Source organism: Mustela lutreola, chromosome 5 (genome assembly GCF_030435805.1).
Source record: "Mustela lutreola isolate mMusLut2 chromosome 5, mMusLut2.pri, whole genome shotgun sequence".
NCBI lineage: Eukaryota > Metazoa > Chordata > Mammalia > Carnivora > Mustelidae > Mustela > Mustela lutreola.
In genome coordinates, this window is record NC_081294.1 from 119,428,614 (window position 1) to 119,442,296 (window position 13,683).

At 38.0% G+C, this 13,683-nt stretch overlaps 1 protein-coding gene across 4 annotated transcripts in view; it reads right to left on the reverse strand.

Annotated features, from left to right (window-relative positions):
- Positions 1 to 13,683, reverse strand: part of KIAA0825 (KIAA0825 ortholog) — a 410,058-nt gene that overhangs the window by 259,410 nt on the left and 136,965 nt on the right. For all 4 annotated transcript variants that reach the window (XM_059175470.1, XM_059175467.1, XM_059175469.1 and 1 more), the window contains one exon: positions 2,815 to 2,925. In XM_059175470.1, coding sequence (XP_059031453.1) covers positions 2,815 to 2,925 — 111 coding nt within the window. The remainder of the gene's footprint in view (positions 1 to 2,814; positions 2,926 to 13,683) is intronic.

Consider the following 13,683-nt stretch of genomic DNA (forward strand, 5'->3'; position numbering starts at 1 on the left):
ATAATATTTTCAACTTATGATGATTTTATCAGGACGGAACCCCATCGCAAGTCCAGGAAGGTCTATAAAATTAAATCATTTTCATTATATGAAATTCAGAAAATATGGAAAACAATACATAAAAAATTAAAGTTGCTTGCAATCCTACCATACAAAGATAAAAACAATGAGCTCCTCAGCATATATAGCCTCTCAATTTTGCTTTTTAAATGCTATATGTAAAGTAGTATGGCCTAGTTCAACACTTTCAACTGTGTCCCACTTTCCAATAACTGTTCATCCCCTAGGAAACATGGGTCTCACATTTAGCAAGTTTAAGGAATCCACATACTAGATCCCTCCCTTGGAGATATATACTATCGATTAGTATATAAGCACTAATATATTAGTACATAAAAAGAGATTTTACATAATAAATAACTGACCATCCTGGATTTTTTATCCACATCTATTTTATGCACTTGCTAGATTTTTTATGCATACTTTTAACATGTATTAAAAAACACCTGTTTTTACACACACTCAGAACATCTGCTCTCCCACTGACAGGTGAAGGTGTAGTTGTCAGAGGCTAGAACTTTGGAGGCAGACAATCCTTGGCTCAGAGTCTGCCATCCAGGATGGTCCTTTTCAGAAAGTCGCCACCTACGTATCACTTTACTCTCCATGAAAGCAGCACAGAAATAGGTGTCCCATAGGCTAGTGTGATGTTTTAAAGAGATAATGTACATGAAGCACCTAGAATGTGCGGTACACAGTTATCGCTGGAAAAACTGGGCTGGTTTTGATGCTGTCATAATGACTAAGGGCAGCTTCCTTTTAACTAAAAATAAAAAATTATTTGTCATTAAATTTTTTTCAAAATCGACCCTTCTAATGACTCCACACTAATGTATCATATGACTATTCCATAATTGATTTGTCTAATTTTATACTGTAGGACATTTATTTCCATTTTTTCCTTTCACAATGTTTCAATGGCTAGCCTTCCAAACAAAGCTTCATCAGCTGCTCTAATTCCTTATGATCAATTCTTAGAAATGAAATTTCTGGATAAAGAAGAATAAATATTTTTAAGGTTTTTGACTCATCTTCCTAAACTGTCCTCTGGGAATCTTGTACCAAGGTTCATTTCTACTATGGGCTGAGTAGTGACTCCTGGGTTTGAATGTTTATGTTAGGATAATGGTGAACATGGATTACTACTACACAGAAGCAGAAAGAAAAAAAAAAAAAGCCGTATTACATTTATGCTTGCTTTAAGCATAGGAGAGAAAGACGTTAAACACAAGAAGTGGCTATGTGAAAGATAAACCCATTTCCAGGTTGCCTTTCCAGGTCTCTACGTGGACTGAATGAGCTTGAAGGTGGAAATCTTACAGAGCAACGCCTCAATGGGGATAATCTCAATGGTTATAGACTAAGATGAAAGTAGTAATACTGGGGCACCTGGGGCTCAGTTGGTTAAGCATCTGCCTTCAGCTCAGGTCATGATCCCAGGACCCTGAGGTTGAGTCCCACATTGGGATCCTTGCTCACTTTTTTCCCTCTCACTTTCTGTCAAATAAATAAAATCTTGAAAAGAAAAGAAAAAAGAAAGTAGTAATACTAATAGATTAAAGAAACTCTGAAAACATGGAGAACAAATAGGTTGAGAAGTTTGGAAACTCTTTAAAAATAATACAGATTTTTTGTTTAATTAACACTGTAAAAGATTCAGTTCTTTAATTTCTTATTTTTGTAGTAATGAGTATTAAAAGTCAGCTATTTAATTCGCAGTGCCGTGAGTCTATTTACATGCGAGCTACTGGATGCTGAGGTAACAGAGTACTGAGGGTATTCTGTTTCTAGGAATCAATCATAAGGAATGCATCAGAGACGGCGAAAATGTTTTATTTGTAAGTGAAGTAACAACAATACACGAAGGTCTTTGAAAGTAGAGTCTATGTGTCACTGATCTCGGATTCCCCATTTCCTATATGGAGACAGCGACTTAATTGGTAACAGGATTTATTTGTTGTGTTTATAGAGATTTTGTGTACAAGGTTTACACAACATCTATTTATGGCCAGGACTCTTGCTCCTCAAGAGTGAGAGACAGTTACTCAATTTAGAGAGTAAAATCACTGATGGTGTACTTCCAAGATGAATCAAGAATGTACAGGAATTAACAGGATCTCCTTCAGCTATACATGATATATTTATTCACAGATACCAAGGAAAGGTACTTTCCAGTGATATATTCAGCAAAGAATCAAACTGACATTCTATATAATGCCACAAAATGTCATCAGATTATTCTGCGAGTATATTTCATGCTTTAAATGATTTTTTAATGCTTAAATGCTGTTAATTAAATAATAAAAGTGGAAGACCCTATTCATAATTTTTTTAAAGTTTCTTCTCTCTCAACTTTTTCCTAAGGCTCTAGTTTGTTACATGAATTATCCAGTTTTGCTGTCTTTGTTTTATTTTTTTCGATAATTAGTTGGAGAACTGTCAAATCCCTAGTCATAGATCAAGAAAGATGAATTTTAAAATGGCTAAGCAATTAGCTAAAATAGAACTAAATTCCAAAAATTCATATTTTTCCATTACAACAGTAAAGCTGTAAGTTAGCAGAATGATTATGAAGCTTGTATATTGCTGGATCCTTGGGCTAATAAAAAGAGAAGTAATACTTTTTACTTACCTGCATACTATAAAAATTGTAAGCTCTTTCTCTGAGATGCATTACCTCCATGGATAAAAGTTTCCATTAAACTTTAAAGGGATCATAGAATTATACATAGTGTAGTATTTAGAGGTTCTCACCTGAGTAAAGAAGGGTAGAAATGTGATATGCAAGAAAACCAATGCAGCGGTTGCTTGAAAAATGGTTTTATGGAATCTGAAGCAGAATCATCTATGCCATGCTGAAAAGTCCTGGAGAAATAAAATAATTATTTCAGAATACACAGGAAACATTAATCATGAAGACCAGCAGAATTTTTTATTTTCACTAAGTATTTGAAGTTAATGATTTTTCTTTTCTTTCTTTCTTTCTTTTTTTTTTTTTTTTTTGAGAGAGAGAGTGCATATGATTGGGAGAAGGGGCAGAGGGATAACTAAGCAAACTCCATGTTCAGCACAAATCCCTGGACTTGATCTCGTGTCTCTGAGATCATGACCTGACTTGAAATCAAGAGTTGGGTGCTTAACTGATTGAGCCACCCAGGCACCCCTTGAAGTTCATGATTTTGCACAAAATGGTATTGCGCTAGAATGGACAACGCATCCATCCACTTGGGATCTATGTTAATAGGTAATTCAGAAGCTCCTATACAGCAGTTCTTACACTTGGAAAAGTAAGATAATCCCATTAGTAGGTAAAACTACCATTATAAAATTTATCAAAAATGAATGAATAAAGAATAGGACAGTGTATACCATTTATATCACCCTCAACCGGGATCAAATAAATGTCAATATTTTGTCATATTTGCTTCATTACTGTAGAAATGTTTAGCAAAGCTACCTCTCTTTATTCTTTAAAGTGATTTATAAATACTAAACAATTAATGAGAATTTATAATTAATTTTGTATGTTCCTAAGAGCCCACAGAGGGCTTATAAAGAAGAATTTAACTGTAAAATATATGACTATGATTTCAAAATTAGAACAATTTGGCCAGACTATCTGGTCTACAATTATCTTTGGAGAAGTGACTGTAACATTTTTCTAGGTTGGCCCAAATTCAGCAATAAATCTTGAGGTAAAAAGAATCTGCTACATAAAATCTTTCGTAGATAGCTTGGCTAATAAAGTTTTTATCATAACAGGAGACTATATTTGCCTACATGGAGTAAAGAGTAACAACTGGGAGCATTTTAGTAATGGAATTGTTTGAAGTGGTATTATCTCTCTTTATATACAGTACAGGAGCAACAGCATCTTTTAAATTATATGTAGAACAGAATTCCATTTTGAAAACCCATTCTGACTTTTTCATTCCATATGCTTCCTGTAATCTCACATTTTCCAAATATGACCTGTCCCTCTTCAGTTTGTCTTGCTAGCAGAATACCTACTAATTAAATATACTTCAATATTTTTTCAATTTTTTATTTATTCTTTAAATTTCTTTTCAGTGTTCCAGAATTCATTGTTTATGCACCGCACACAATGCTCCATGCAATACGTGCCCTCCATAATACCCACCTCCAGGCTCACCCAACTTCCCACCCCCAACCCCTCCAAAACACTCAGATTGTGTTTCAGAGTCCTCATGGTTCGACTTCCCTCCAATTTCCCCCAACTCTCTTCTCCTCTCCATCTCCCCATGTCCTCTGTTATTCCTTATGCTCCACAAATAGGCAAAACCATATAATTGACTCTCTCTGCTTGACTTATTTCACTCAACATAATCTCTTCCAGTCCCATCCATGTTGATGCAAAAGTTGGGTATTCATCCTTTCTGAAGGAGGCATATTACCCCACAGTATATATGGACCATATCTTAAGCTAGGGATAGAGGGAACATTCCTCAACTTCATAAAATCTATCTGTGAAAAACCCACAGTGAATATCATCCTCAATGGGGAAAAGCTGACAACCTTCCCTTTGAGATCAGGAACACGACAAGGATGCCCACTCTCACCACTCTTGTTCATCATAGTACTAGAAGTCCTAGCAACAGCAATCAGACAACAAAGAGAAATAAAAGCTATTCAAATTGGCAATGAAGAAGTCAAACTCTCTCACTTCACAGATGACATGATAGCTTATATGGAAAACCCAAAAGACTCCACCCCCAAACTACTAGAACTCATTCAGCAATTCAGTAATGTGGCAGGATATAAAATCAATGTACAGAAATCAATTGCTTTCTTATATACTTCAATATTTTTTAGACTTCTAACATATCTCTTCTTTGAAAGCCATTTTTTTCTTACTAAATTTCAGAGAGAACAAAATTTGTTATATATGCCTCAAAATGAGTCTGTCATGTTTCCAAGCCCTACATTACACTGTGTGAACTAAGCAGAAGACTAGGTCAGGATATTGCGATACACTTTTTGTAAGGAGTCTGGACTTCACGCCAGCAATGGAGGATCACTGAAGAGTTTATAGCATGGGAGATATATCAACTATTTTATATTTTTGAAAAATCACTTGTGCAATAGTGCAGGGAGATCTGCAGGGATCCAGGCTGGAGTAAGGGAGATAATGAGATGATATTTCAGTAGACCAGACAGAAGAGGACAATGTCCTAAACCATTGGAGGAAGTAATTAAGAGGCAAATATAAAAAAACTAAACACAAAATTGATATATTTAATTCCCTAAAGACATGGGGTTTGAGATGGCACAATGGAGAAGGTAGAAAGGAGAAAGGTTAAGGAGTAAGAGAACCCTGGGAGAACTCAGATATGCTCAGATATGCTGAGTGAGCTGCAGTCATTTGAAGTATATCCAAAGAGAGACATCCAATAGAAATTTGGATTTGTTGAGGTAGCCTATACAAGAGATATCTGGTTGGAAGATACTGATGTGGAAGTCATAATGACAAAACCAGAATGGGTGAATTCACCCAAAGAAAGAGTGTAAGAGGAAAATATGGTTAAGAACAGAGCTCTGGAACACACCAACATCTAAAGGGTGAGGTGAGAAAGAGAAGTACTCAAATGAAACCATGATGGAAAAATTCAAGATGTAGGCAAAGAGCCAGGACAAAGTAATATTAGGGAAACCAAGGGAGGAGAAATGACCCACAGTGAGAAAAGTTGCGGAAAGGGTAATTGCATGGAGGGGCAAAAACTGGAGTTAGTGACTGGATAGGCATGGATGAACTGGCCCATACTGTTTGTTTAGCGTGATGAGGGCAGCTGCTGTGCATGGAGTGAATGGTGGTTGTCAGAGTAGAGACAGTGAATACAAACTTTATGTTTTAGAAGGGAAATACAATAATAGAGAAAGAAAGAATTTTAATATAAAAGAGCCTTTGGGAAAAGAACCAGAAGAGAGAAAGAATATTTTAAAAAGACTATGGCCATGGACCAGGAGGTAGATGTGATCAAGAGTGCAGGTAAAAAGATGGGCTTTGCCTGGAAAAAGAGACACATTGACTGTCAAAGGATTTGGAGGTGAGTAAGGATAAAGATAATTATTAAAAATGGAAACGAGAAGTTAAAGTACATTCATGATGGCCTAGGTTTTCTTGGAAAGTACAGGGCAAGGCCATCTGCTAACAAAGAGTGGGATGGGGCAAACTGGAAGGTTTGGCTAAAGTGGAGAAGGACACGTCGGACAAAAAGCAGCAGCGTCAGAAGGTACAAGAGGCCAGGTAAGTGACGCTCACCAGCAGCATTGCAAACTCTGGACAGACAGGCCAAGAGAATGAGGGCAGGACATGCACTAGCAAAGGAAGTAGGAAGGGAGGGTGCTGCTATCACGTGAGAGGAGATGCAACAAGATGTCTGGCAAGAAAGGAGATCTCAAAGGAAATCAAGCTGGGGGCAAAGGATGGGACAAGAGATGAAAGGCTTCATGATGACCAGTAGAGACTGGAGGCTCTGTTATGCTAGCCTCCTCCTAATTTGCCACATACCTCATGAGCCCTTTGCATAAAGTCCCTTTGGCCCCATTCTCTGGGGAGTGGTTCTTTTCTCCAACAATGATGACCTTAGCTAGAACATATTCTCTGTCATGTTCGGTTGGCTCTCTGGATGGCTCTACACCAAAACCTTGTAGTAAGTCTTCCCTGACCACCATGTCTAGGATATTTCTTGTCTCACCACCTCATCCCTCTATGCCCTTATTTTGCATCATTTCTTCTTAGGACTCAACTCTACCTCTGATCCTTTCACATTTACTTTTTGCTGCCTGCTCTATCCCCAAGGGTAGGGCCACTGAAGACTATTCAGGGGCAGTGCATGGGCATGTGCAGGAGTTCTGGAGCCAGAAAAACTGAGTTTGCAGCTCCGATGGGCTCTTCACTGGACATGTAATGTTGCTTGACAATTGATTCAGCTTCAGTATTCTTATTTGGAAAATGGGAAGAATAAGAATAATCACCTCAGATGGTCAGTGTGATGATTGAGATCACACGTATAAAAGACCCAGAGAAGTTTATGCACATAAGAAGGGACCAAGCTATGTAAGATATTATTAGTATGTTAACAACAGTTGCAAATATTTTAAGAACTTTTTTTTTTTTAAAGATTTTATTTATTTATTTGACAGACAGAAATCAAAAGCAGGCAGAGAGGCAGGCAGAGAGAGAGAGGAGAAAGCAGGCTCCCTGCTGAGCAGAGAGCCCGATGCGGGGCTCGATTCCAGGACTCTGGGATCATGACCCGAGCTGAAGACAGACACTTAACCCACTGAGCCACCCAGGTGCCCCAAGTTGCAAATACTTTTTAAGAAAGTCTACAACTGGGCGCCTGGGTGGCTCAGTGGGTTAAGCCGCTGCCTTCGGCTCAGGTCATGATCTCAGGGTCCTGGGATCAAGTCCCGCATCGGGCTCTCTGCTCAGCAGGGAGTCTGCTTCCTCCTCTCTCTCTCTCTGCCTGCCTCTCTGCCTACTTGTGATCTTTCTCTGTCAAATAAATAAATAAAATCTAAAAAAAAAGTCTACAACTATCTCATAGTCTAAATGGTTGCCTAATTACAGTTCCATCCTTGAGATTAGCAAAAAAGTAACGGAGAATCTAATAACAATAGGAAGGCTATTTGGAATGGTGCCTAAATTTCTTAAGACGACAAACTACCAGTGATACAGTATTTTCCAGGACATTTCCACCACTACCTAAGCTCTTGTATTCCACTCATGGTTTCTCAGTCATCCTGGTAATAGTAGGGTTATTTGGCTATAAGAAATGTTATGGCAGATGTTTATGGTCTCAGAGGGGTGGGATCTGTATAAGCATTTAATTCCACAGCAAGATCCCAAATTAGTGTCATTATTCTGGAGAGTATAACAGGGTGAAAATTGGCCCACAAGCCTCATTGGGGGAATGAAATGATGAGCTGGCTATTAGATAACCTCTAATGATGTTTTGGTATACACTTAAAAGAGAGGACGCTCTAAATAATTCATAGTGGAGAACAAAATACAATCATAAGAGCCACAGAATTATATTTTCTGCAAGACATAAAAGAATTTTGATAGGGTAAATTTAAATACTCTTTTAAAAATAAGTAATTGTCCATAGGTTGAAGCAGAATACATTTCTTCACATATCCAAATTAGCAGACTGTAAAGATGGTTTTGTTTCAGGAGAGGAAAGTGGGATTTGGGGAAATTCCTTGCTTTGCCCCTTGGCCCTTGGTCCAGCCTCGGCTGCTCTCTGCCCTCTCCCTGTCACTAGCATCATGCAGGCTCTGTGCTCATCATGGTAGGCCACTTGGGCCCTCTGTCCCAGATTCAATCTCTTGTGGTTCTCTGATGTACAAGTGTATTGCCTTCCTTCCTTTCTTCATTAACAAAACTCATTGACTTTTTGAGCTTATGTAGCCAGCTGCTGCTAGAAAGAAATAAATCCAACACACATCAAAAGTGAGAAAAACTGATAAGCTAAAAAGAGCTAGCTGGGTTTCATGCTTTTCTTGTGCTGCCCTGCTTTTGGCTGCTTTTGCGGTGTCTCATAACAAAATGCTAATGGAACAAACCTCCAGGATAGAATCGAGGCAGCCCAAGGACAACTTATAAGTTCCAAGGGAAAGAAGGGCCAGGCCAGATGCCTCATCCCTGTGTCTGCCATGGAGCCCCAGCCATCAGAGGTGCTCAAGAAACTAAAGTACCAAGAGAAAGAAGACCACGGTGTCAGAAGAAATAGAATTCATTTGAAATTGTTCCCCCGGGACAGTGCTGTAATATTTGAGACAATGAGGATCTGCAAGCCTTTCTGATGCCCCTGACAGCACAATTTACCATAAAGATGTACTGAGAATCAAGCTCAACCTACTCAACCATTTTAAACACAACTCTAAGTGATTGTTTTGCTTTCATAAACCAGCATCACCCCTGTGACCATAGGTACTTGCCTGAATGTCATTAAGTAAGAGAAATTAAGGGAAGACACTCAGATGAAATGTGGCTCCTCACCTTTCCCCTGCCCCCTGGCTTGAGAGGATGATGAAAATAACTCTTTGAGGTTAGAAAATGATGATTTGAAGTTAAAAAGGGACTAGCATAATGCTTGAGAGGGCAGGAAACAGCTAGTCAGAAAATCAGGGCACAGGCTTTCTCCAAAGCAAAGACTAGTCCTTCAGCAGTGTTTTACATTATTAGAATCACATATAAGGCTGATTGATTTTAGGTTTAAAAAAAAATAGATATTTTCCTCAAAAGCAACACATAGAAGAAGGGAACAAAAGGGAGACATTTAATCTAAACAAAATGGCTTAAACAACTAACTCCACTTTCTGAATCACTTTGCATTCTGCCATTTGTTTTTTACATTTTAATGATTTAAATTTTTACTTCTCTTCAGATATATTCATTTTTTTCAAACAGCTTTCTTAAGCTCTCTAATTCATATACCCCAAATGTACTCATTTTAAGTTGACAACTAAATGTTTTTTAGTATATTCGGAGTTGCGTAACCTTCTCTCCCATCTCACTTCATAACATTTTCATTACTCTCAAAAGAGAGCCTATATGCATTAGCAGGTACTATCCATTCTCTCCTCCTCCCCACCTCTGGCAACCACTAATCAATTTACTTTTTGTCTTTTATTGTGTATTTTGGAAATTTCTAGTAAGGTGAACTGGACAATATATATTCTCTTTTTTTCTGGCTCTTTTAACTTAGCATAATGCTTGGAGGGTCAGTCCTGAAGTAGGCAGCCACTGTTGGCTCACCATAGATTTTTGTTTCTTGTTGTTGTTGTTGTTTTTTATGGCTGAATAACATTCCACAGGAAGGAGAGCTATACCTTTTTTATCCATTCACCAGTTGGTGGGCATTTGGGTTCTTTTCACTCTGTGTTATTATTAAAAATGCTGATATAAACACCAGCATACCAATCCTTGTACTGGCATACATTCTTACTTCTTTTCGGTATACACCTAGGAGTAAAACTGCTGGGTCATTGGACCATATGCTCAATATTTTACATAAGCATACTCTATGTTTAACGTTTGGAGGAACCGCCTATTTGAAGTATGGAAAACGAAATTTCAGTCCATGCTCTGCTTTGTGAGGGACAGTGAAATAGTTTAAAATAAATAAGTAAATAAACAGATAAGACCATCACCTCAAAATACCTAGCACTGGTTTGAAAACAAACTATAGACACAGCATATTTTAAAATACCTTGGCATTTAGTTATTCAAAGCCCTATCAGTGATTCCAAGTGAACCTCAAGGTAGGTGTGCTGGTCAGTAGGCTGGCCCATATCTGCTGACCCCCGTCTTTGCCCGGTGTGTTACTGAAATTCATTCTTCGGTGTTATTAAATGTCATGACACTGGGGAGAGTGGGCGTGTGTGTGTAAATACATGTAATCTTAACATTAGAAATTGTATTAGACTTGACTTGATGGCAGATATTTATCTTGCTCACTGCTGTAAACTCTTGCTCACTGCTGTAACCCTTGTGGCTTAATCCCTGTGCTTAATCAGAGGGGCTAGAGAGGCAGCAACATTGACTGAAATGAAAATAAATTGCATTTAGCTAAAATTCTAAGAATTAAATTTTAATTCGCTACATAGAAACTAAAATTAATGTTGTACGCAAGCCAAATGCACCAATGGAAACCACATTTGGGTGTGTGTGTGTGAATGTGCACTGGGTACAGCTCTGAATTGTGCACTTTAACTGCCTTGATGGAAGAGCTACAAGCAATAGGCATTTTGGAAAATACATGGTGAATATTTTATGTTTCAGCGGGTCTCTTTCCCTGGAGGACAAACTTAAAATACTCCTTTTATAATGTGCTAACAGAAATCTACAAAGGAAAGTTAAAAGAGAACACACATTTTTGCAAACAGGTTTCATTCTTCCTGAAACGATTTTAAAAATCATGTATTCCTGCCCTGGGATTTGGTGGTCGTACACTAAACTCAGAAAGGAAAATACATCCAGTTCATCCGTCAGAACTACTTGGAAGAAAGGCAGTCGCCTTCAAAAAAGGCCTACCGCATGTAGTGACAAATGTCAGGTACAGTTTATAAAAAATTCAATACTATCAATATCTGATTGTTACTTTTCACCGATTCCTCAAAGCATACAGCTTAATTTTTAAATGTGAAGTAGAGACAGATATTTTTTCCCCTAAATACTAATAATATGACCATTTCATACCCTGGCTTTGAAAAGAAGCTACATAAGTCAACAGGGTCCTTTTAACACACACAACTTTTTCCTACTTGAGAAGAACATGCTGTCCTGTAGATTTCCTTTCTCGATACAAAGTAAAATACATTTCAAAGATTGCATTGATATTCTAGAAAGACAATCATAAAATTTAAATCAACACAAATGGATACGATGTGTGAAAATTTAAATCAACTGAGAAATATTAAAAGGGAAAGTATCTAGACTTTCTGTTCATGCTTCAAAGCAATGTAGCTATCCATGTTTTATATTAAGAAAAACCAGAGGCAGTGCTTGGTATAAAATGTTTTGTAATCCTGGTTGAAATTAGCAATTTAAATTTCTTGAATGAGGTTACAGTGCAATATCTAATGCACAAATCAGAGATTTGAGTACTTGCATAGTTGTTAAAAAATGTATCAAAAGGCCATGGGTTAACAATAATGAATGTATGTTACAATATTATTATTAAAATATGCAATCTTTGATAATAATTTATTTGTTTTACAAATGCATTGGGGGGTTAAAATTTTTCTATTCATCTGTGACAAACCATGAAATTCAATATCGCTCACCATGACCAATCCATGAAATTTGTCAACTTTGTTCCTGATTTTCACAGGGCCTTCCTCTCAGATGAAATGACCCGTTGAACTAAGAGCATAGCAATTTTTTCATCTATGGTAAATCAGTTGAGTTTACTAGGATTTATTATGTGCTTCAGACCTTGAGCTTTTTATGATTATGAACTATTATGCATATAATCCCAAACTTATGGCAATTTATCTCACTATTTCTTCCCCTTTCTGAAAGAATTCTCCATTTCTAAAATTAGCTCTCAATGACAGGGTTGCCAGAAGAAACAATCTATAAACAATGGGTTTGCTGAAAGTCAGAGTGGGTGAAAATTATAGGGAAATTGAAATCAAACTTGTTAATTACTTGTAGAATTTCTAACACAAAAGTCTCAAAATTTACTGAAAAATCAAGATTTATATATTTCTCTTACCAGAATCTTCCAGAAAGGAATACTTTTCCCAATTTATGCTAAGAAATAGAAATATGCATACTTTTTCCTATCCAAGAAACTAAGAATATGCAATTATCTAGTCTCTCAGGATAAAGTGACTATTTTGGAGGAGAGTTTAAACAAAATTGTATTATTGTTTTATTATAAAATCTACTTCAATGTCTTCTACAATATTACCAATTCAAATGAAATAAACCAGAAAATTAGTCCAAAATTTTTAATTTCCCTAAATCTTATTTACTATGTAAAATCTTTCAACATTTTGAAAATGCAATTGAGGAGTCTCTCCTTTGCTGTCCTGCCTATTGCTCCCATCCAGTGTATTAATAAACTTCTGTCTCCTTTGTTCTGCCTTGGGTAAATTCTTTCACCTGATGGATCACCCCACATTTGGTAGCCCTCACCTGGAACCTCTGCTGACCTGGGATTTACCCTGGATTCTCTGGGAACTTCTCAGGACTTTTCCCTCAGTGGACAGACTCTAGTATTCCTTGGGGGAACTGACGACCTTGGAGAACTGGGTAACCAGCAGAGATTACTCTTCTGTGAGAATCTGAAGCTCCAGGGGGAGCCAGTTCCCCTTTTGCCTCTCGAGGGTCCCTTCCCTCCCTCTTCTTTCTCTTTTTGGCTCTTCTGCTGTCTAACCCTAGCACACCTCACATAATAGATTTCTGGCCAGGGTGGGGGGCACTCGTTAGTGTAGTCTGAAGGTCTGAGGGTGAACAGGTCGGACTCTGGAGACTGTGAGGGCGAAGGACCCCTTTCCTCTCTTCTCCCACTCCATCCTCCTGAGGCCTCAATTCCAAACATATGGTGGATTTGGTAGGGGCAGCTCATCAGGGTGAATCCACACACATTACAAACTTGGTCGGGACCCTTTCCTGACACTGCTAACTCCCAGCTACCTTGATTCTTTCAGGCTCCCCCTTTTCCCTTTGTCCCCCGAGATTCAGCTGCCATTTTGATCTATAGGCAAAAACGTTCCCACGAGTCTGAGTGAATCCAACAATTCTGTATGAATGATGATTCAACAAGGATCCTAGCGCATACCATCAGATCCCTCACCCTAAATCCCATGGACCAGTCCACCAGGGATTTTCACTCAAATTGCCTATCCACAGGTTAATATAATACCATGCTCTGGTCTATACCTGCACAGAACCCCTGACGGAGCAACAAGTTTAGGTAGAAACAGTATGCTCCTGTCCAGCATGAAGGAGCTACTGAAGATGAGACTTCCACCCAAATGCCAAAGATCTGTCATTGTTGATCTATCATGGGGGAATGTGGAGGACACCTTAGGCAATAGGCTTGAACAATGAAAAACTGAGTAAGGTAAAGGGTCCACAGT